The 24,800-nt window shown below is 36.9% G+C and overlaps 2 protein-coding genes across 6 annotated transcripts; both read left to right on the forward strand.

Moving 5' to 3' along the window:
* The first annotated feature begins 529 nt into the window (after positions 1-529).
* On the forward strand, positions 530-11,801 carry LOC141596883 (biotin--protein ligase 2-like). Of its 5 annotated transcripts, XR_012522626.1 has the most exons (12): positions 544-1,003; positions 1,181-1,242; positions 2,540-2,688; positions 3,460-3,580; positions 3,725-3,880; positions 8,944-9,463; positions 9,568-9,613; positions 9,855-9,994; positions 10,139-10,205; positions 10,473-10,549; positions 11,125-11,238; positions 11,604-11,801. XR_012522626.1 is itself a non-coding variant. In XM_074417157.1 (9 exons), the coding sequence occupies exons 1-9, from the start codon at positions 639-641 to the stop codon at positions 11,165-11,167; spliced, it is 1,086 nt and encodes a 361-aa protein (XP_074273258.1). In that variant the 5' UTR covers positions 530-638; the 3' UTR covers positions 11,168-11,374. The 5 variants fall into 5 exon arrangements, 2 of the variants coding, with proteins under 2 accessions (XP_074273258.1, XP_074273259.1); XR_012522624.1 differs by lacking the exons at positions 8,944-9,463; positions 9,855-9,994 and having other exon boundaries at positions 537-1,003; XR_012522625.1 differs by lacking the exons at positions 8,944-9,463; positions 11,604-11,801 and having other exon boundaries at positions 11,125-11,374.
* A 1,688-nt stretch (positions 11,802-13,489) lies between these two features.
* Positions 13,490-21,235, forward strand: LOC141596884 (oxysterol-binding protein-related protein 1C-like). The gene is made up of 10 exons (XM_074417159.1): positions 13,490-14,237; positions 15,124-15,480; positions 16,850-16,949; positions 17,461-17,909; positions 18,416-18,571; positions 18,670-18,837; positions 18,912-19,052; positions 20,115-20,339; positions 20,433-20,546; positions 20,890-21,235. Exons 1-10 carry the CDS (start codon positions 13,782-13,784, stop codon positions 21,052-21,054), a joined length of 2,331 nt encoding a protein of 776 aa, XP_074273260.1. The 5' UTR covers positions 13,490-13,781; the 3' UTR covers positions 21,055-21,235.
* Positions 21,236-24,800: the final 3,565 nt, after the last annotated feature.

Below are 24,800 nucleotides of genomic sequence, written 5' to 3' on the forward strand. Positions count from 1 at the left end.
AAGAACATATATATCTTCTTTCATTTTCAGTTTTTGATAAATAATTCCATGTTAACAAAAACAAATACTTGTGGGGCCGTGTTATACATTGTCGACAAATTATTTTGTACCTTAAATTTTATCCTACTTTTACCCTTCATTTTACACCTCATTTTCTCTTTTATTTTTCCACTCTTTTAATAAAAAAATAAAATAATTTAATAATTATGTAATGTTGACATATATTGTCTTTATGGCCGCAAATTAACTGAGCGCTCTCGACGAGTGCAAGAAATTGTATCGATCAAAGAACCGCAAAATCAATCAACTGAGCGCGCTCGACGAGTCCAAGGAATCGTCTCGGTCAAAGAAGCCCAAGATCAATCAACTGAGCTCGATTACATCCTTAATTTGTCCAAATTCAATTCAATTTTGACCAATTTTCATACTATCCAAATAAAGCTCATACGTTTAAAAATAATTCAAACCAGTAAGACGAGTAACCTACTAACCTAAATAAACTTGATCAAAATGCACCAAAATTTTAAGCAAGGCGCATCTAAATAAAAGTGCTCACACCTGAAAGCCTCCAAAACGGATAAATTGGTGCCGACTCCGTCGGACTACCGCCAACCGGACCTCAAAAAAACACACTCTTGATGCCGTTACGCGCCCCCTCTCCCAACCTTCAATTCTCTTTACTCTCTCCCTCTAAACCCTCTAAACCCAAACCCTTTGTCTCTCTTCTCTCCTCCCATATGCAATCTCAATCGCTCACTCTACTCCTCGCCGGAAAATCAACGCCGGAGATTCAATTTGCCACCTCTCTCATCTCCAACAACTCCCTCAAGCTTGCTGATCACTCTAACCTTCTTATCCGTCTTCATTCTAAGGCCAATACCTCCGATGATAATACGCCGTCGTTTCATGTCGATTCATACTTTGATTCCCTCTTTACCACGCGTTTTGGCCGCTTTCTCGTCTGGTCTCCTCGCTTGCCTTCCACTCACGACGTCGTTTCTCAGTTCGTCTTTCTTTTAAATACTGTCTGTATATTAGATTACTATGTTTTCAATATTTTGTTACTCCGTCGGTTCAAGCAAATTCGATACGTTTGATTAAAATACGCCTCCTATGTATTGAACAAATGTATGAAATTGACTCCAACGGAAGGATTAATTGTTGTCATGTTTATGAACAGAAACTTCGAGAAGCTTCCTTTAGGAACAGTTTGTGTAGCTGATGTTCAATTTAAAGGACGAGGTTTGAGCTCAGATTAACTCTAGTTAATTTTTTTGTTTGTTTCTTAATTGTCAGTGTTTTTAATTTTACTATAATTCCTGTTCAGTCAAATTTGTTTGCACTAGATCATATTCCTTGTCTATAGCTGTTTAAGCAATAACAAGTTTATGCACGGTCTCGTGTATTTAGAACTTCTACACAAAGGTGATAGCTGGTAGTTTGAACTTTTAGACCAAGTGTTCAAGCTTTTAAGTTTTAAGCAAGGATCTCGAGCTTAAACCTGTTGTACATGTTATCGATTGTATAATATTATTTTTTTTCCATCTGCAAGAGGTTGCCCTCATAGTCGATAATTTCAATTAGTATAAGACGAATTTATAGTTTTTATGTTTGCTCTAATTTGAGTTTAGTCAATTTTGTTTGTTTATATCCACTAGATCATACACTCTGTCTACAACTCTACAATAGTAACAAAATCAGACAACCAGCTTAATTTATTTAAAGCTTTACACTTTCGTTATAGTTTTTGATCTCGTATGGATTTTGCATGTTTTTGACATTTTTGTGCTAATCATTTAGACATTGTGTTTGCACTTTGAGACAAAGTACTTTAACTTGTATAAAGTACTCTTGACAACATTTAGATTTTGTTTGAAACATAGTCACAGAGGTTTTAGAGTTTTGGACATGTTTTTGAGCATCGACGAAAGATTGGGAGCATGGACAGGTTGCACATTTTGGATGTATGGTCATTTCATCCACAAGAGATGACACTCGTAGTCGATAATTTCAATTAGTACAGCATGGAAATCAAACTAGAAAACAACCTTGTAATCTAAATGTTAAGATGTTTCAAACAGTTCCAACATAACTATATTGATTATTCACTGCACAAATTGCTCCAAAAGCAAAATGCCCGAAATTTTATGTGCATATGCATACATGTTTATTTGCTACATATGTATGCATAAGTTTGATGTTTTGTCATGCTAGACTGAGTTTGAGCAGCATATGGAATCGATAGAGTATGTTTGAGGGTGTTATTGCTTACTTGAACTGAATATTTAAGAGTTAAAACCATTTGTGTAGTCATGCTTTCAGCATCAAATGCAAATTTCCATTGGGACCGAAATTGCAATTTGGTAGAGTTCGATAAAAAAATATAGTAGGTAGTTTCTTGCAAAATTGAAAATGTTAGGTAGTATTTATGAAAATGGTCTGTATACAAGATAGTGTTTTCCAAAAAAAAAACTCTTGTTAGATTAGTTAATAATGCAACCTAGAAATTTGCTGATTGAAGTGCTTGGCATATGTGTAGGACGGTCAAAAAATGTGTGGGAATCTCCACCAGGTTGTCTTATGTTTTCATTTGCCGTACAGATGGAGAATGGTGGAATTGTGCCTTTGGTACAATATGTAGCATCACTTGCTTTTACAGAGGCGATAAAGCATCTTTGCGCTAAAATGGTAAGGTACAAGTTCGTGATGGATATATGTTGAAGAAGGAATTTGTCAATGTATGTTGTTGTATGCTAGTATTGTTCAGATACATTTACTGACATTGGAAATAATCATACAAGCTTAATGGCTTCTGTCCGAAAAATTATTTCTTTAGCCTTTTGAACATTCCATAGCCACTGTATAAGTGGCTCTACTGAAAAGATTAAACACTAGTTTCTAAGCAACTAAAAGGAACCGTCATGCATCTACCTTATGTCTTTATGTGGGCTGATGACTTCATTTCAACTGTAAGAAGTGTTGCTAGTTCTTACAGAATTAGGGCTTGTTGGTGCTGTTTATCACCATCTGTTTTCTAAATTATCAACTTCAATGAAAAGTTTATTTCAGAAATTGGTGAAAAATATCAGTTTTGAAATGTTAGGGCTCTAGAAACTAGATGGTTGTGAGTTTGTGACGGAGCACCTAAGTGTTTTTCTGCCAAACCTGTTGATTATCAGATGGACAAACACTTCTTACTTAGATAGTTATATTGTGTATATTGGGCGCCCTATAACTAGCCTAATATGGAGTATCAATTATCGAACATTACGAAGTATGTAGGAGTAAAATTGAACACTCCTTGACGAGGTAGAATTGAAAACTTGTGGGGTTTGAGGTCATCAACAGTTTTCTTGCCTTTTGCCAACATGACGAGGTAGACCTCTTGTGATGCTGATTGGAGTCATTATTTGAGTCACTATTTCAGCAGTTCTCTTAAATGAAGTGTGTGATTTGCAGGGCTTGCCACAGCTGGAGATGAAAATAAAGTGGCCAAACGATCTTTACTTGAATGGCCTCAAAGTTGGCGGCGTTTTGTGCACCTCATCATATAAATCAAAGAGATTCAATATTAGCGTGGGTAAGTACGAATATTTGCAATTCAACTCTAACTGATTTTCTTTTCCAAGTTTTTTGCATTTGTTTTGTTTGTGTACGACATGAATAATTGTTTGTCAAACATACATCCCCATTTATGACATTGTAATATTGAATATATTTTCAGGCATAGGTGTTAATGTTGATAATAGACAACCAACAACTTGCTTGAATGAGAGGTTGCAAGAAATCACCTCAAGAGATCTCCAACTACGCAAAGAAGACATTGTAGGATCCTTCTTCACAAAGTTTGAGACGCTCTTCGAGGTTTTAATAACCCAAGGTAATTAAAGTTAATTTGTATTTTTTTTACGTCATTTGTAATATCTTAAGACTTTAAATCCTTCATCTATATTAATGCAATCCGATGGAAAAGGTTGAAGTATTTTCTGACTAAAATTCAGGTTAGCTAGAAATCTAATGATAGGCTAAGTCGCACACCTAACAAAGATAATTTTCCTAGACACAAATTAATGTAGTAATAGGGGTCGAACACAAGGAGACGGGAATTGCGCTATGAAATGCTATGAAAAGATTTCTATCAAGGTCGATTACGTTTGGTTTGATTTGTTGGTTGGTTTGATGATTAGCAAATAAAGTGATATAACAATATATGATTAAAGGAGCCTAGGGGAGTCGGGTCACACATACAATTGTAAATATATATATTCATGCTAAACTCGTTAATAATAACATTGTCAATTGTTTAGGCGTAAAGACACTCATCTCACGATATTAGTGTCAACCATAGACCGGGTCCTAGAGAAACTCTCGTTTTTGACTAGGTCGTCCTACTACACATGCTTAGTCTAACCCGACTATGTGCCTCTCGACTTATAGAACGAATTAACAAACTTAATCAATGAATTATGTCTTTAAACAAAGATTAAACGTGACGATGCAAACATGTGATAGAAACAATTTAGACAATATTATATCTACCTAATTTATCATTTTACATATATTAGATATTGCATGGCTTCCCTAGTCCCTAGACTAAGGAAATTTAGCTACTCATGATGAAATGTAATCTACAAACTATGTTGTATGAAATGCTAGACATGCTTATAGAAATTATATAAACTAAGTGATGAATCATAAAATGTAATAACAAATATAATAAAAGTACTAATGATGAAACTATATAATAACTACAATAGAAATTTAAACTAATAAAGTAGAATTAGAATTACCGTAATTGAAATGGAACTTGCAAGGTAGAACAAAATGAGAACCAAAAGCTTGAATAATAACCAAATGTTTAACAATCAAATACTTAACAATATTAAAACTAAAGATGAAAACTAAGAGAGAATTTTGCTTCAGGCTATATGAGAGTGAAATAGTGTATGAAAGACATAATGAAAAACATATCCCTAATGACGGATTAAGGCCCCTATTTATAGTAAAATAGGGGCAAAACGTAAAAGTCCAACAAGGGGTCAACCCCGATCGGGGTTGCCAGCCCCGATCGGGGGCATGGGTTTCCGGCTATTCTTCTTCAATTCTTGCTTTAATGCTCCAAGGAATATCATGCAACGTAATTAAGCCTCCTTAATCACCCGGTTAAATGTGATATTTAGCATCCAAAGATTATCCTAAGAATGCTAATTGACTTGTCTTTGGATTACTTTTTGGGCTTGACTTTGTATGATCATTTGCATTTATCAATCCATTGCTCCATACTTTCTTCCATACTTTCTTCCTTGGGCTTGGAAACACATCTTCCATGGTCATACTTGGTCCATCTTGTTTCCACTTAGCTTAGTGAACTTGGTGCTTGCTAATTTAGTAGAAATAAGCTCCTAAAAGCTCAAGTACCTAAAAAATGCGACAATCCATGCAAAAGCAACTAGAATACGATATTAGCTCATAAAACACTAAGATAAGTGCAAAATAACATGCAAAATAGAGCTAAAATAAGGGGATAAAATGTATAGAATATGCACTTATCAAACTCCCCAAAGCTAAACTTTTGCTTGTCCCTAAGCAAGAAACCATATCTTATCAATTGCAATATCCTAAAACAAGCTAAGGATAATGATTCAAAACCCAAAACATCATGGGCAAAAGGAATAATGCAAAAACATGGATGAGATTTACATGACGGCGTAACATGGAAGACTTTGAACGAACCTTTAAGCTCTTGCATGATCTTTTGACTAATGGACTCTCACGATGCACTCAAACTCATTTGTATGTGAAAGGACATTTTTGTGTGAAAACACTCACTTATCCTCGACTCATGAGAATGTGTCCGCAATCTAATATGGTAATCATTTCAAAACTACAAGCCAAAAACAATCATATGCTTGCATGAAAAAGAAGTCAAATGGGTAAGAAGAAGGATAAAAGACATGGGTAGAAAGGGGAACAAATGAATTATGGAAATGTAGAGCTTAAGTTAAGCTAGCAACTATCCAAAATGAAAGGAAGCTCAATCCTGAAACTAACCCAATATTGTAATGCAAACTATAAGAAAATTCTCCAAAAGATGATAATAAAATATGAGAATTTCTTACATCAACTTTTTTTTTTCTTTCAAACTATGCTTCCCTTTTTTTTTCATTTCATGCTCTTTTTTTTTTCTCTTCTTTTCTTTCTTTTCATCATTTTTCATTTTTTTTCAATTCTTTCCTTTTCATTTTTTTCTCTTTTCTCATTTCTTCTTCAATAGCATTAAAACCAAGCTCACAATGATATTTCAAGATAAAATGAATCCCAAATGAGCACTCAAACACAACTAATCAAAGCTACTAGCTCAACAAGGTAGGCAATTTTATATGTAGCTAGGGATCAATTTTGTGAAAGGGTTCAAAAAGGCAAATTTAATCATGTGAATGACTCCAAAATGCTAACAATAAATGAATGCATGCTTATAAAGAGATGAAATCAAGACCATACTTAGTGCGTTATTGATATAACACACACCATAAGGAGACCTACACTCACCTAAGAGAGACCAGATATGAATGCATCGGTCCAAGGAGATTCCATCTTACCAATTTTTGTAGCTTGCCAATAGTCAAGATCAAGCCTATTCGGTTCATTTTCCATCTCCACCTACTATGTCAAGACATCCCCATGTAGCAATTATCCCATCATAAAAGAATAAATCATTAGCTATAAGTTATCATTATGATAAACAAGAGGGAAAGTAGGCAAAAAGCAACCAAAAACACACAATTTTCTCTCAAAATTTTCAAATTTTCTACATGCAAACTATACTACAATGCAAATGCAATCCCCCCAAGCTAAACACAACATTGTCCTCAATGTGCCAACAATTAAATTACCCAACTAAACCATAAAAATGGCTCAAAGCACATAAACAAGAAGGACAAGGGGTCATATTTAATGGGTTGCGAGAAAGAAACTAAAGTGCAAAGCAAAGAAAACTTACTAGACTAGCTAGCCTCCCCCCAAGCTAGCTAGTATGTATACGGGGACTCTTCCTTTCATCATTCATTTAAGAAAAGGGCCAAAAGTTGAACCCCTTCGTTCCTTTCTTCTTACCACTTCCACTTCCACTTCCGGATGCTTCACCTTGATGACCACTTCCACTAGAATCATCCCCTTGGAGAGGAGTGACATATTCACCAATGTTTTGGCCACTACCAAGACCATCACCATAGCTACTATAACCACCATAGCTACCATACCCTCCATATCCTCCATGTAATGCCTGAACTCCATAATCCGAACCACAAAAATCCGGACCGGGAGCATATGTAGTAAAAGTACCTACATCATGGTTAGGACTTAGGAGGGGGAGAAGGAGGAGGAAATCCACCCGCGGGATACGTATAAAATGAAGGGGTGGCCCCTCGGGTCGAATTACTCCTTGCCTAGCAAAATAATCATATATGGGATGCAATGCAAGCCTTTGGTCATCACAAATGGTATTAACGTGTAAGCTTAAGTCTCGCATCATATCCATCATTTCTAGACTAGAGGTGGAATGACGTGCTTGAGAAGGTTGCACGCCGCTCAACGGTAGTAGGTGTCTCACCTTGTAAAGGAAAGTGATAAATAGGTCTAGTAAAAGGGGCACTCCCATGATAGGGCTTGGTATGAACTAAGGCCTTGATTTCTTTTTTCTCTTCCGGTAGACTAATGGAGTCTTGTCTACCAATTTTCCAAACCATGTTAGGGTGAGAATCCCTAAACCAATTGCAAGATAGGAAGTATTCATAGTCAAGTCCAACCCCTTTTTCCTTAGTGATAAGTAGTGGTCTCAATTTGGTTTTCTTGGTTGAAGCGGTATAAGTGTTTAACAACCAAATACGCCCTCCCATCCAGACCAAAGGTTACGGTTGCTTTTTGACACTATTCATGGTCGCAGGGAATCTTTGATATTATTCTTAATCTATAAGACAAAATATAGTCATGTGAGATCTTGTTTGATTTATCGTCATGAATGCTATAAGAATATCAAATTTTTATAATTTTTAATAATGTGTAACTAAAGATATGCACGTTACAAAAACGTGTCTCGACAAGTGTGATAAAGCACCTGGAACCTTTGGTCTGGATAGGAGGGAGTACTTAACAATATTAAAACTAAAGATGAAAACTAAGAGAGAATTTGCTTAAGGCTATGTGAGAGTGAAATAGTGTATGAGAGACGTAATGAAAAAGATATCCCTAATGACGGATTAAGGCCCCTATTTGTAGTAAAATAGGGGCAAAACGTAAAAGTCCAACAAGGGGTCAACCCCGATCGGGGCGTGGGTTTCCGGCTATTCTTCTTCAATTCTTGCTTTAATGCTCCAAGGAATACCATGCAACGTAATTAAGCCTCCTTAATCACCCGGTTAAATGTGATATTTAGCATCCAAAGAGTATCCATGCGACAATCCATGCAAAAACAACTAGAATACTATATTAGCTCATAAAACACTAGATATGTGCAAAATAGCATGCAAAATAGAGCTAAAATAAGGGGATAAAATGTATAAAACATGCACTTATCATCTAGAATTACTAATTTGATACTGACCATCTAGTTTATCCATTCTTTATTTCTTGGTGGAAGTGTGTGTTATGTGAAGCCTGACCTAGACGCCATGGATGAACAAACGCAAGCTTCTTATGAAGATGAACAACACAGCTAAATAACAGTGTGTTTATTATTGAGTAATTTGTGTGTTACAAATGTGATAAGTTAGAAGGAAAAACAACTATATATATATATACAAGGAGTTGTTGTAACTAACTGATTATGACAGGTCAGCAATCGGTGCACTATTGCACTACTGTGTTTCTTCTAACTTGCATCTAGCTTGATCATCATCATAGTTTCTACATGTTACTATAGTCGTGACTCATGAATCATGTCTCCAGAGACTAAAATGATTTGCCGAAGAAACTAACTTTGGATGTGGCCAGAGAGGAGGTAAAGAAAAACTTCATTTTCCCTCAAATGTATTTGACGATTTGCTATGGAACATCATTATGAGATCAGAATCTTGTACACATTGGTTGCATTAGAAGGTGTTGTCTAACAATGCCCATTATTGTATGGCTACAATACTAAGGATTGGTGGGAGTAGTTTGGAAGATGGTCGCTGAAAGAATGGAGCCTTAGTGTGAAGGATCTTATCCTGGAGACGATAAAAGTACGGAAAGTGCATTCAATGCATCACTGTCTCTAATTATTTGAGAGTTCATATTTGATGATACTTACCGAAACTTCAGACAATCTACATGATAAGAAATTTGGCTGAAAAGAGAAAAACAAGTCTCGTGATGTAGATTGTAGACGTGCTGCTAGCAAAGTATATTATACATTTGTGTTTGAGCTGCCTTCATATTTGATCCGAACAAAAGCTTCACTTATTGACATGAAGCCTGATACTATGCAGTATGCACCTACTGATCTTTATACCCTTTTGGACTAAATATACTTGTACAAACATTGACCAATCTCTTCTCTGAATAACCGTGATTTTTTGCATGGCTTTTCAGGTTTCCAGCCTATGGAGGAACTTTACTACAAGACATGGTTGCATAGGTTAGAAATGTTTCAGAAGTTTGCATTGTCTAGAACTTCTCTCATATAAAAAATTTGGGACCAATTCTTAATCGTCTTTTTCTGCCTTTTTCTTGCATGATTGAATTTTAATACATAATATTGTGATCATTGTTTCTGTCTCTTGCTGAAAATATCAAGGGTATCATTTTCCTGTTTTGACTGAATAATGGAAAAATTGTTTCATTATCTTATTTGTTTTTTTTTTATGGTGGTCCAATAGGCAGAAGCCACAAGGACATTAAATTGAACTTCTTTCCCCATGGGTGGTTGTGCTAGTCGTATTTGTTATCAACATCTAGGACAAATGTGGAATTTAATACTGTTTCCATTCTGATCAGTATTTATCATGAAGATGACCTGGTAAATACGTGGACTGATGTCACTGTTAGCGGTCATTAGGTTTAATTTCCTTTGTTGATTAAACTCACTTGAAGCTTACTTGCTCCTGTAGCATCTTCTGCTTATTAGTATTCTCAACTCAATGCCTTGCTTAATTGCTTGCAGCGGACAAAGAGTTACCATACAGGACATTTGTGACGGTCGGACAGTTGATAATGTTGTGACTATTCAGGTAATAAATCAAGGTGATACATAAACAGTAGTTGTCATCCAATCATTTTTGAAACTACATTATGAGTGAGGAGTAATATTCAGTTGCAATGGTCAATAGATTATAATTGGAGGAATCTGACTACATTTTGGCTTATGCTATGACATTTTCCCCTTCGTCCTATGCATGTGTTACAATGTTTTTCTCATTACAGTTTCACTTACTAAGGTAGTTGAGCTCCAAAGTACCCATGTTTATCAAATCATATTGTACTTTATTTACTTGTAGGGATTGACGTCCACCGGATATTTAATGGGATTTGGAGATGACGGTCAATTGTGTGAACTTCACCCTGACGGCAACAGGTATTCAGTTTTATATATTTGGTGTTGTTTTCAATGCTGCAAAAAAAATGTGCATTGTTATCCATAAGCAATTACAGATTTACAGTAATATTTAATACATACCAGTTTGACTAGGTATTCTTTCAGTCATGGAGTATATAGATAACCTTGAGATAGGACGATTTCATGGCGCGGCTTCCATTAGCTACATGATTCCACTTACTCATTCTCCCTGTACGTTTGGAAATATAAATCATGAAAATTTGAAATTGATGTGTCTTGTTGAGTGTAAGGATAACAAAATCAAAACCTATCTTTTTATTGGTTGTTAATGAAAAAAAAAATGTCTATGACATTGACGTATTTGTGCGTTTTGAGAAGCCGTACTAGCTGAATGTCGTATTTTTATTTCGGGATTTCCAAGCATATGATTTTTTATATTTTGGATAATGGTTGAACCAGCCTTCACTATTTTAGAATTCTATGATTAAAATTCAATTTTGGAGAGTAAAGCTGTCTCTTAAGTCTTCACTGTGCATTTTATTCGTTTTACTACATATTTAATCAATTTATGTTTTTAATATTCTGCTTTGCAGCTTGGACTTTTTCAAAGGACTTGTCCGACAGAAGCTGAGCTGAAGATTTGGTTGTAACTTGTAAATTTTTATTATTATCCAGAAGGTGAGCTATTAGTCTTTAACAACTAAGGAGTATCTATATTATCTTTTCTTTTATTATTTTCAAAGCCTCGTTTTTTTTTTATTTTGAGGTCTCCTGCTTCTGTCTTGCTGTACTGTGAACGACTCGACTCAATAATGTACTCTATTTATTACAAATAATTAAAAACCAGATTAAAACAATTTAAAAATATCATTTTATATATTTATTTGATTAAATTTTTCTGGCATGATTTAATAATTTTATTATTAAAAATTTTGTATTTTGAAGTTTTTGAAAAATGTAAAATTGTCAAAATGAAGAAACACGTATGAGATATCAAGTTCCAACCCGATACCAGAGTATGATTAAGATTCCAAACCCATACTCCAGCACTCTAACCAAACACCCCTAAGAGGAGTATCTATATTATCTTTTCTTTTATTATTTTCAAAGCCTCGTTTTTTTTTTATTTTGAGGTCTCCTGCTTCTGTCTTGCTGTACTGTGAACGACTCGACTCAATAATGTACTCTATTTATTTGAATAACTTGAACCAGATTTACAATTATAACTCTGTATTTATATTGGGTAATTAAACACATTAGATTTCTGGCGTGATTAATGATTTTATGGGTCCCGCTTAGAAAGATTTTGTATTGAATATGAAAATGTAAAATTGTAAATGCAGAAACACGTAAGCAGCTTGCGCAAAGACAGGTCCATGGACATGGACGTGTGGTTTAGTAGTAGTCTAGTAGAAAAGACAATGTATATGACGCATACTCATTGCTGTCTAAAACGGTCGTTGAGTTATACGATAATAATATACACAAATTCTTGTTTGTGACAAGACCTATTCACAAGCAGCTTGCGCAAAGACAGGTCCATGGACATGGACGTGTGCAACATTTTAGTAGTAGTCTAGTAGAAAAGACAATGTATATTTTACGCACAAACTCATTGCTGTCTAAAACGGTCGTTGAGTTATACGATAATAATGAATAATATAATTGGAATAAACCAAATGCAAAACGAGGTGATACTCTATTCAGTTTTCTGATCTTTTGTCTAATTTTACTCGTACATTCGGATACACCATCCACAATTTCACATGTCATCACATCTAGGGAATACGAACACTTCTAACTAGCAGTCCCTTGTTGGACACTCGACATTCGTCAGACACACGTCTAAACATGTTATAATTTAGACGAGGAATAAAATGTCAAAAAAGATTGATTAAAAGATGGGATTTGGGTGGAGAATGAGAAGTTATAGTCAAGGTCAAATTTTATCTTCACTTATTTAAATTTAATATCAAATACATTACAAAAATAAAATTATACATTATTTATAACCATAAAATATATATTTTATTAAATTTAAATAGCATGTCTCGTGTCCTAAATTTCATGAGATGTCGTATCACGTGTTTGAGTCTTGTCTGTTTTGATGCTACCTAGCTTTACATAATTTATTTTATAAATGTTGTTCATGGGTTAGAACTTAGGAGACAATATAATAAATTAGTACCACTAAGTGACATACAAATGTACGAGTTGTATCCATTTTGATGCTACCTAGCTTTACACAATTTCTTTTATAAATGTTCGTGGATTAGAACTTAGGAGACAATATAGTAAATTAGTACCACTAAGTGACATACAAATTTACAAGCGAGGTAGGTAACATGATTAAAAAAGCCACAACATAGATGGAGTATTTATTCAACTTGTAATTTTATTTTGACAAACTGATACGGACTTGTTTGATTCACGATAATAATATGTAGTTCTCATTAAAATTACATTTATATGAATTTGCAATTTAAGTAAGTTGTAGAATTGTTGTTTACTTGGTTACCAGAACTCTACTTATGACTTACCTAGAGGTTTAGCCTTTAGGTACCTAATTTACGTAGAAAATGGAGTTCCATATAAAATTTTCCATATATTTAACAACTAAAACTAAATTACTCTTAAGTTTTATCAATTACTAAGATTTTCCAATTCAAATGAATTAGAAAGACAACAAAACAAATAATAATTTTAATTCAAGGCAATCAGTTTAGATCTTATTTGAGTTCGGATATCATTCGGTTATTATTGAACTCGACTGAGTTTTGATTTGATTCGGATTGAGTAGGGTTTCGAATAATATTCCAGTTGCTCATCTCGAATAATTTATGGTTATCAATTCAGATAATTTTAATCATTTTTTTGTGTCCGGGTTTATTTTGCTGGTCTACTTGTGTTGAGTGAGGCCAATTCAAATAGTAGTTGCTACTCAACATTGGCAATACTATTCAAGTCACCCGAAAGGTGCTAAAATAATGTAGCAACGAATATTTGGTAGACGAGAAAATTCGTAGAAGAAAACCAAAACACAAACCAACCGCCTAAATTGATTACTCCCAAACTTTATTAACTACTCGCCCGTATATAATCTCAAATCACAACTCCTTTCCAAACTTTCCTCCTTCCTCTTAAATCCCACGCCAACAATCTCAATCTCCATTCGAATCTCCATGAAACGCATCGTTTCATTCCCCAACCTCAACTTGAACCTCAACCCCCATACCTGACCGTCCGATCAATGCATCCCTTCTGCTGCGTTTCCGAAATCTCCGATCCTGACCGTCCAATTACCTTCACATCTTCCCCAATGCCGGCCCCACCCACCTCCCCGGCGCGTGTACCTCACCCTCCTTTATCCAACGGCCACGATCTCCTCTCCTCATCCCAACGCCAATTATCCGCCGTTGATCTCCGGGAGGTGAAGATCAACGATATCGTTGGGAGTGGGATTTGCGGGGTGTTGTATAAGTGGGTTAATTACGGTAAAGGATGGAGGCCAAGATGGTTTGTTTTGCAAGACGGTGTCGTTTCGTATTATAAAATTCATGGTCCTGATAAAATTACTGTTAGTTTGGAATCTGAGAAAGGTTTTAAGGTTATTGGTGATGAATCAATTCGCCGGATTAATCGCCGTCAGAATTTGTCCAATTCTTCTCAGCTTCGTCGTAAACCTGTTGGCGAAATTCACCTCAAGGTGATTCACTTTACAGTTTCTACTACTCCCTCCCTCCGTCTCACTCATTTGTTTGCCTATTCCATTTTTTAGTGTCCCGTCCCAAGCATTTTCGTCCACTTGTCGTCTAATACCAATAGTTATAGATGGTCCCGTGATTCACGAATACCTTACGTGTGGTAGACATTCATGTTTTTGTTCTCTTTTGCACCTCAATTCTTCGCCTTTTTTTTTTTGCCGGAAGAATTGAGGTGCAAAAAGATAGATACGAGTGTTGGTGTTTCGACTTGTAATTGTTAATCATTGTAGGGATAAGAGATTGAAGGTATTTTTGAATTCTCGGGAGTATTTTACTATTTAAATATTAGCTTATTCAACGTTTAGGCTGTATGATTATGATGTATGCATGGAGAGAGGGGATTACTAACTAGTTTAGGAAATGCGTGACTTTGTGTGATTAGGTAATTGTTACCTGATCTGGAAGTTTTCATTTATAAGGTTAGTTTTTGAAATTGCACGAATTAGTAATGTTGAATAAAATGAGTGGAATCAATCGTCTTGATGAATTGGCGAAAACGACTGAAAACTAATTTTGATCATTGTCGCTTTGAATACATTTGGTGTGAAATTTGAAATTTCAGCAGTACTCATCGTTTTTCCTAAAATTGGATTGTGAATCAAAAGTTAATTTATGTAGAGTTCAGATAATAGTTGATAGTATTACGTGTTGGTATGTATACGAAATGTGATACTTTTGGACATGGTTTTCAGTACGCTGAACCGAGTTATTGCAACCCCTTATTGAAGCAGTATCAGCCACATATATAGTGAGATGGTCAAGATCAAACTGCAACAGCCGATACTGGATATGATTTTCAGTGATTTAATAGCATGCTCTTGAATGTAGGTTTCATCCATCCGTGAGAGCAGGTCAGATGATAAGAGGTTTTCGATTTTTACGGGTACAAAGAGGCTCCATTTAAGAGCTGAGACTAGGGAGGATAGAGCGGCATGGATGGATGCGTTGCAAGCTGTAAAGGACATGTTCCCTCGTATGTCCAACAGCGAGTTGATGGCTCCAGTCGACAATGTCACTGTGTCTACTGAGAAATTGAGGCAACGACTTCTAGAAGAGGGTCTTAATGAAGCAGCTATTCAGGATAGTGAGCAGATTATGAGGGGTGAGTTTGCAACATTGCAGAACCATCTTGTTTTGCTCAAGCAGAAGCACTGGATGCTCATCGATACTTTGCGTCAGTTAGAGGTACATGTAAAGATAACTAGAAAAACATGTGCAACTCGATCTCAGCACTCTTCTTCAGTTTCTCCGTTGCAGGATTAAAATTCAAAGTTCCACTCAAATTTGGGGTTTACCAAGTTCTATAGTTATTTTACTGTCAAATGGATTTTGTAACATATGGTTAGCTAATAGTATCTCATAGTGTAGCCGGGGCTTTCAAGTGCCAGCTGATAGATGAGAATATTACGGATTAGTCTTACTAACATTTTTATTTTACTATTTGAACTAAGTACTATACAAGTTTATAAATTCTACTACTTTCTTTTTTGGGTGTGCGTGGATACAATTTTAGGAGGGAGAGGAGGTGAGGGAAAGGGAGCAAGGTGGATGGGAAGGGGGATGGAGCAATGATGTTTTTGTTTCATAACATATCCTATGGAAGGATTTTGATTTGTCTTGCCGGATGAAAATGGATCTCCTCATTTCCCACCCCTTCATTTCCCCCCATCCTAACTTTGATGAAATAAGGGAAATTATCCCTCTCCCCTTGGCCCTTACCTCCAATTCCCCCAACAAAACAAGGTGTTAAGCCTTGTTTGTGTTTTAGACTGAGTAGGAGCCATTTAAACTTGATTATTATTATTATGTTTACTAATTTTTATATTAGTTAAAAACAACTAACTGACTACCATGGACAAACTCTACTTGATTTGGTAACTCGACCCCTTTTGTTTTCCAAATCAGTGTATGGTATCATTGGTATGTTAATGCTGATTGTAAACTAAGATCGTAGGGCCATATCTTGCACCAAGGGCACGACTTTGCTGGCCTGAGTAATATAGAACTGACTGAAATTATTAAAACTAAAAATAATTAGGTGACTGTTTATGTGCTTTAATGCATCAGAAGTTTATATTTGTGGGGCTTCATTGTTGCTTTTATGCAATTTTCACAAGTTAGATCATTGATAACAACTACCCTTATTCTAGTCTCTGTATCTTCTGCTGAAAATCCATGACTAGGTCTGGTATTCTGGCTTCCACCCCAATAATTTTCATGCATGATCACAAAGATGAAGCCTGCTTGTTTGTGAAACCAGAATTACCCTCCTCTTAGTGTTTGATATTTGTATGCTTAAACTATCATTGAGTACTTATAAATGAGTTGTTTTAGTGAGTATTTAGTCCACTTGACAAGATGTGGTGAGAGACTGCAAAATTTATTTGTAGCTCTGCATTGGAATTAGATGAATACCATTTGCTATGGTTTGTAACCCTTTTTAGATTTCTTTAGCAATTCGGTTTGTCTGTCTGTTTGAGAAGCGACGGCTGCTGGTGATTTTGGATGCATCTGATAGGTTAGTTTTGTTTTTCCTGCTTTGCTTCATCTCCAGACAGAAAAGGTGGACTTAGAGAATACTGTTGTTGATGAAAGCCAGAAGCAATCACAAGAGCGAGGGGCTTCTTCCAAGACAAAGCAAGATAAATCTAGTGGTAAGAGCTTTCTATTTTTGATGTTTACTTTTGTCAATTTGTTTCCCTGTTTACTCATGAATGTGCCTGTGTTGGTAATGAAACAATAGTTTCAGATCAGGCCTAGTTCCCCGCCTTTTATTCGGTGCAATAATTGAGTGGACGTAGAATCTGATAGTACCTAATACATGAATGCTTAATAACAATTCTTTTCACCTATGCAGTGGTAATATTTTCTTCACCTTTTACATTATTTTCTGACATATTAACGCTGAATGATTGCTTTATAAGTTTGACAGGTTGAGACTAAGTTTCTGTTTCTGTCCTTATATTGAAATTCCAATGCAGCTTTACTCTTTTTGCGATTTGATGTTTTTTTTGTAGGAGTCCCTAGTTTGGTCTTTTTTTCTTTTACAAACCCGCATCTTTCCTTTGCTTATGTTATTAAATCTGTAATACTCTTTTCTTAAATAGTGAAGTAGTCGTTCTTGAACTTTTTCTTGGGTGTCTGCTTAGTGCTTTCCTCTTGCAGAGGCTAGTCCAAGCGATTCAGATGATGAAAACGATAGGGGTGATGCTGCGGAGGACGATTCAGATGAAGATGAGAACAACTTTTTTGATACACGGGATTTCCTCTCCTCAAGTTCTTTTAAAAGTAGTGGCTCTGAGTTGAGGCTTTCATCTTTCTCCTCCGACGATAGTGGTTTACATCCTGCTGAATCTGATGAGGATATTGATCCAGCAGTTAAAGCTGTTGGATCTAGTTTCCCTCTTGTTAAACGGCGTAAGAGATTGCCTGATCCTAAAGAAAAAGAAAAAGGAGTTAGTCTTTGGTCAATGATAAAAGACAATATAGGAAAAGATCTTACAAAAGTTTGTCTTCCTGTTTATTTCAACGAGCCTATCTCAACCCTTCAGAAGTGCTTTGAAGAATTAGAGTACTCATACCTACTTGATAGGGCAAATGAGTGGGGAAAGCTGGTAATTTCTTTAGGCTTGCTTATGTCTTTCTTGTGTTGGGACTTCCTTATCTATTTTACAGAATTTGTTCTTGATTATTTTTTTATTTTATTTTATGCTGATATTTGTAGATCCTTTAGAAAGCCTGTTCTTTTGTTTATGTGAAGTTTCTTAACAATGTATTTAATTACTTGCATTCCTTTAGTTGTCTTGAAGAGCAATTACTTAACTAACTTGTGCTGTTCATGGCGATGTCTATATTGTGGTTACTTTCTTTTTTCAGACCAGAGACTTGTAACCATTGTTAATCCTCCGGGTCTCTTCTTTATTTCTTCTCCTGTGTCGGGGTCTCTCTTTAGTCTTTTGTCCCCATATAGATCCTCAATTCCTGCGTGCGCTATTTTATGATAAAACTTCATTAGTCGTAGCAGCTGTGAAGTATGTATTGAATGATAACTGCAGTTGGATTAGTGTACACTGACTTGCTTTGAATTTCTCGATTATAGTATTGGAATGATATTTTGCAGGGTAACAGCCTTATGAGAATACTTAATGTAGCTGCATTTGCTGTTTCTGGTTATGCTTGTACTGAAGGAAGAGCCTGCAAGCCATTTAATCCATTGTTAGGGGAGACATATGAAGCCGATTTTCCTGATAAAGGGCTTCGTTTTTTCTCTGAGAAGGTTATTTCTCTTAACTGAAAGTCGTGGGCGTCGGGCGGATGAAAGAAGAGTGCACATTTCGTCACTTGACGAATATATTGTCTTTTATTTTGTGATAGGTAAGCCACCACCCAATGATTGTTGCCTGCCATTGTGAGGGCACTGGATGGAAATTGTGGGGAGACAGTAACTTGAAAAGCAAATTCTGGGGCCGTTCTATTCAACTTGATCCAGTTGGAATTCTGACCTTGGAGTTTGATGATGGGGAAGTCTTTCAGTGGAGTAAGGTGAGCTGAAAACATGTTCCTGTCTCAGCAGAGCGAGAAAAATTATTTGTCTTGAATTTCTATTTGTCTTTCAGGTAACAACATCCATCTACAACCTTATACTTGGAAAGCTATATTGTGAACACTATGGTACCATGCGTATACAAGGAAATCGGGAATACTCGTGCAAGCTGAAATTTAAGGAGCAATCAATTATTGACCGCACTCCTCGCCAGGTACCAAGGCTATACGATATATTTTCACTGGCTTTCTTATATTTTATGTTTGCATCGGGAAGACACTGGGCTTTTGAGTCCATTTGAATATTTGATATGATTGCGCATTGATGTTCTGCGATTAAACTGACTTCAGAGTTACCCTTTCATGTGTCTGAATGGACTTATACCAGGCGACTTCTGTAGACCGACCAATTGTGGTGTTAGTGGTTGGTGAGAAAGGGCATGTTCACTTTCTTTGTTCGTGTTGACTGATGGCTGGGTAATATTCTAAGACGTGGCAGACTTGATAGACTTGTACCTCTGACACAGTGACACATTATCACACGTGTCTGTTATGTAGCAGAATGAGTTAAGCTGTCCAAATGAGATCCTGGACACAGCTGGATAAGTGTGAATTATAAGTTGAAAGCTTAGTGTTTTAGAGAGTATGGCAGTAGTAGATCACCCTCTCCCCATCTTCGAGGCACAAGGAAGGATGCTGCTGCTGATGGCACTGCTGAAGAAGTTTATCAGTTTAACCATTACATATTTATCTATTTTATGTCTAAATGGTGTGATGATGCCAATTCCTCGCGCTGTGTTTTCTTATTGTGGTTTCTTTTAGTCTTAAAATTCCACTAGTGGGGAATTACAAAACTCTACAACTTTAGTTTAAAAAACCGTGCCTTGGATGAGGCACCAGCCACAACGCCTCGGTGCAGACAAGGCTCACTTTTGCTCACTTTTGCTAACTAGTACGCACTTTCCATATCTTTTAGACAAGGCTGACCATTTCTTTTCCCCATTATTCCTAACTCTCCTCGACATGTTGTCCAACTTGAAAACTCCTAAAAACGCTATTGTTGCCCAATGTGTTATAAAAATAGGGCGCCTCAAGTCTAAAAGGCGCGTGCCTTCGCCTTGCGCCTCGGCCCCTTAGCGCCTTGGTGCGCCTTGCACATTTTCAAACTAAGCCTACAACAAACTAGTGATACTAAGTAGATTAGATAATGCATGCTTCCTGGCCTAATTAGCTTACTTTGTAATAACTCTTGACTTAAATGCTTGATGGCTCTCCAGGTGCAAGGTATAGTGCAAGACAGAAATGGAAAGACAGTGGCAACACTTTTCGGAAAGTGGGATGAAAGCATGCACTATGTAAGTGGTGACTGCTTGGGCAAGGGAAAGGACGCTGCCTCCGAAGCTCGTTTGTTGTGGAGGAGAAGCAAGCCACCCAAATTTCCGACTAGATACAACCTGTCTCGCTTTGCAATCACATTGAATGAGCTTACTCCTGGATTAAAGGTGACAATCTCAATACCGACTTAATATATAAATTATACTATCTATATGTTCATTTTGTTTCTCTTTCTTATTCTTGCTTGATGTTCATGATAGGAAAAATTGCCTCCTACCGATTCGAGGCTAAGGCCTGACCAGAGATACCTGGAAAACGGAGAGTTTGAGAAGGCAAATGCAGAGAAGTTACGCCTCGAGCAAAGGCAACGGCAGGTAAGTCATTTGTCTATTTACTGATTAATGTCCATAGAAATATGAAAATGCCTGGCTCGTGGCTCTTTCATTCCTTGATTCTTTTGATTTCGGAAGTTCTTCAAATCTAAGATCCGTTTCCAAATCTCTTTAGTGATGGAATTGTAAATCCAAGTGTAAACTTCAAGGAGGTATTTTGGAATGAAACCGTAGCGCCTAATTTTTTTTGGGGGCGGGAGGTCTTAAATAGTTGAACTATTATGCGTAGATGAACGGATAAGGGTCTTTTTTTCCGTCTGTATCCCAGAATTTGAATCGACTTCACATGGGGGAGGTAGTAATTACATCTGTTCTTACTGTTCAGGCCCGGAAAATGCAAGAAAGAGGATGGAAGCCGCGATGGTTTGCCAAAGATAAAGAAACTGATTCATATCGTTTTGTTGGCGGTTACTGGGAGGCACGAGAACGGGCAAATTGGGATGCCTGCCCGGACATATTCGGGCAAGTACCAGCTGAGATATTGGATTGAATACACAATTAGACATCTTTGGTTAAGCTGAAGAATATTCTTTTTTCGGTCTCGAAAATTCTTTATCTTGATACATAAGTAGGGTAGTTGAGAATATAATCCGAGTAGGTATGTGAATTAAATGATTGTAAAGTAGATAAATTTAGAAATAGTACAATAAAAGAGACGCTATTTCTTTTAATTTTCTCGATTTGTGCTCCTTGATGGCTTCTTCAATGCTGCATCTGTTTACACAGCGTTACAAAGATTAGTAACATCATTTAGTATAAAGATGAGTAAACAACACAACAAACAACAAGGACTTGAACTATGAAAAAGAATCCTTAATCCTTAACTACTAAAATGTAAGAACTTCACCTTTTGGGACTCTTATGAACAATATTCTCCACACAACAGTGCGCAACAGTTCTTTGCAAGATCATGGCCACTCATTACTCTTTTTACTTACCTCAAGCTTCATCTCAACCACTCTCCTAACTGGGACATGGAACAATATGCAATAGTTTTTTGCTCTATCATGACCGCTCCTTCCTAAATTGCCTTTCCTATGATCTAATCTAAGCCCATCCATTTTCCTCTCAATTGTTGAGCTAATTCCCATCCGTTTTCCTATCAATTGCTAATTCCCATCCATTTTCCTCTCAATTGTTCAGCTACTCAATTGCTTCTAACTTTGCCCGATTTCTTACCATGATTACTCAATAAATCCTTAACTACTAAAATGTAAGAACTTCACCTTTTGGGACTCTTATGAACAGTACTCTCTACACAACAGTGCGAAACAGTTCTTTGCAAGATCATGACCAGTCATTACTCTTTTCACTTACCTCAAGTTTCATCTCAACCACTCTCCTAACTGGGAGATGGAACAGTATGCAATAGTTTTTTGCTCCATCATGACCGCTCCTTCCCAAATTGCCTTTCCTATGATCTAATCTAAGCCCATCCATTTTACTCTCAATTTTTGAGCTAATTGTAGATACCCAGTATCTGTTGAGTCTCCAACAAACACTCGATGATTATCGGACTACAACATGCTTAGGAATCGCATCGTTTAATCGACAGTTTTGTACAACTATACGTCGGAAAACTTAAAACGATTTTGAAAACAAAACATTTCAAAAGTACCTGGAGTGTTTAATGCATGACGACGGGGTCGCAATGACACTAACTAGAGTCAAAATCGACAACTGACCAAAAACCGTCTCAAAATTCAAATCCCGACTCCAACAACGAGTCAAACCGAGTCAAACACAAAAAATAAACTTTTCAAGAGTTCCATGTTAAGTATTTCCCGGAATGCTTCATGGTCAAGTACAAATCAAGTTCATCCAAAACATTGGATAGAACAAATCATGATTACAATTGCGTGATAGTGACAAGACACCTCGAAGACGCGCGAAATGGCTCGCGCCTCTTCGAGCAGCCCATGCGGCCACGTCGCTCAAAACGCACACAACCACCCATTTCTCTATAAATACCCACCTTCACACACCATAACACCTTACGCGAGTGTCCGCCCCCTCATTTCTCCCTTAAAATTCTAGACTCGACTTCTCAAGTCACAAACCGACACGTGTTTTCGACCTACCGATTGAAAACACAAGCCTTACACATTGTTTGGTACCGTCATCGTGCATTAAATCACTTGACCGACCATCTCGACCAACTACACCATCACTAAACTTAAAACACTCTTTTACATTGCTAAAACGGTTTTCAAACCGAGTTTTCCGACCAAACAAGTTGATACACTTTCGTCGATTTCTCGTCTCAAGCCTAGCATCTAAGTATGAGGGTGTAAAAATCCTCTTCTATCATGTTTTTCATTTGTTTCATGACTATAATATGCTAAAACATGCATAACATGGTCCAAATATGGGATAAATGAGCCAAAACTGGATTTTTGGCCGAGACATGGGCTGCTTATATAGCAGCATGACTCGCGCCTAAAGCCCATCTCAGGCCTTAATCCAGCCGTGTTTGGTCTCTTCTTCCCCTTTATTTTCATTTCATATTTATAATCGGTTTTTACCATTTCAAATACTTCAAATCATTTTTATGATAAACTTTTAACCATAAAACATTTTTCATCCTTGGTTCATAATACCATGACGGTTTAATCCGTGTTTCGGTGATAATATTTGGTTAATTATATTTCAAAAGGTATTTTAAAACCCTTTATTTCATTTCTTTACATTTTCAAAACAAATGCATTAGTCATAAATACAAAATCATCTTTGGTTCTACATACCATGTCGGATTTTAACTCGAGTACGATGATAAACATTGACTAATCACAAACAAATGAACTTAAAACAATTAGTTCATAATCATTTTCAAAACTATTCATGTCAAGCTTGCAAAATCGAACCCGACATCGAATATTGTTAAAATAATGATGATTATTCAAGTCTCGTTCTTCACATCAACACAAAAGCGGTCTAAACGACCTTTTCAAATCAAGATGGGTTCAAACACCCTCTTTTCAAACCATTTTACAAACCTTTTCAATGGTCAGTAGACGTCTTTCAATCGTCTTTCGACCCGCGCCTAAACAGGCCACTCATTTTCTTATTTTCAAATCAGGACAGGCCTGTTTGCATCGCCAGATGGCTCGCGCCTATATAGGCTGCCTGATGCAGACCATGTTTCCTTCCAGCACTTATCTAGGACGATTCCGACTTCGATTAACCCGAATACAGAACGGATTAGATGAAAAATCTGCCCATTTTACATCGTATTTGCAAAACGCCTTACTAAGACAAATGGATCACGTTATGCACCATAAACCTAACTCGGTAAATGGATGTTTAATTTCCGTCTTACATGCAAATCAACATTAAATCCAACTTGACATCAAATAATTGATACTTGGATTAAACAACCGACATAGAAAGTTGACATGTTAGGTTCAAACTTGTGGATGCGCATTCATGCATTTACCCATTTTATCAACTTTTACATTTAACCAACCAAGATCGATCAGTAAAGGCCGCTACAGCGGGCGGGATCGGTTGTCCGATTAAAGGGCTTCCCAATACGTACCTTCACCTCTTACTCAGAAACTTTGGATAGTGGACGACCTTATCCAGGGCGTACGAGAGTCATTCTAGAGATAGGATACTAAAGAGGGACGATTCTTTATCTTTAGTACCTATGTCAAACACCGGTTTTTGCCTTTGTTGACCTAGGTATATAGTGGATTCGAACGGGTTCCAAACATCCCACAAATGCTTGGTGGCGACTCCGAACATCTCTAGCATCATTTCGAGACCCTTGCCGAGACGAAACCGACCGATCTAAAATGATCCGGTCGAAAGCATTCTTACGCCGCCGAGTGTGGCTTTCAAAAAGACCGATGCCGCGTCCCGCAGATCGGCCGGGCGTCGCAGGTGGGCCATGTCCACAGATTAGCGACTCCCGTGGGGATAACTAGGACATTTGTGTCTTTGTGATCCCTAGATGGTGAGACTCGAACGAGGTCTTGGTTGAAATGCATTAATTGATATTACGGTCATAGTCGGGTTCCTTGTTCCGGCCCACAACCTAACCCTTTTCGACCAGTTGGCTCGTCTCGTCGGCGTGAGTTTCGTCATTCCCGCGTTTCAAATCCTGATTGAGTCAAACATGCCGTTGACGTTACACATTTTTGTTTCGTCAAAGAGCTTTCATCACCTTCGAGCAGGAGGCTAGGACACCCTCCTTACACATTTTGTTTGGATTGGTATCCCTCTCGAAAATCG

The sequence above is a fragment of the Silene latifolia genome, chromosome 8, assembly GCF_048544455.1.
Source record: "Silene latifolia isolate original U9 population chromosome 8, ASM4854445v1, whole genome shotgun sequence".
Taxonomy (NCBI): domain Eukaryota; kingdom Viridiplantae; phylum Streptophyta; class Magnoliopsida; order Caryophyllales; family Caryophyllaceae; genus Silene; species Silene latifolia.

Coding starts and splice junctions, on each gene's coding strand:
- LOC141596883 (XM_074417157.1), top strand. CDS start 639: ATGCCGTTACGCGCCCCCTCTCCCAACCTTCAATTCTCTTTACTCTCT. Junction 3,581..3,724: donor GAGATTCAATATTAGCGTGG/GTAAGTACGAAT, acceptor ATATATTTTCAG/GCATAGGTGTTAATGTTGAT. Junction 10,206..10,472: donor ATAATGTTGTGACTATTCAG/GTAATAAATCAA, acceptor ATTTACTTGTAG/GGATTGACGTCCACCGGATA.
- LOC141596884 (XM_074417159.1), top strand. CDS start 13,782: ATGCATCCCTTCTGCTGCGTTTCCGAAATCTCCGATCCTGACCGTCCA. Junction 19,053..20,114: donor TTGACCGCACTCCTCGCCAG/GTACCAAGGCTA, acceptor ATGGCTCTCCAG/GTGCAAGGTATAGTGCAAGA. Junction 20,340..20,432: donor AGCTTACTCCTGGATTAAAG/GTGACAATCTCA, acceptor TGTTCATGATAG/GAAAAATTGCCTCCTACCGA.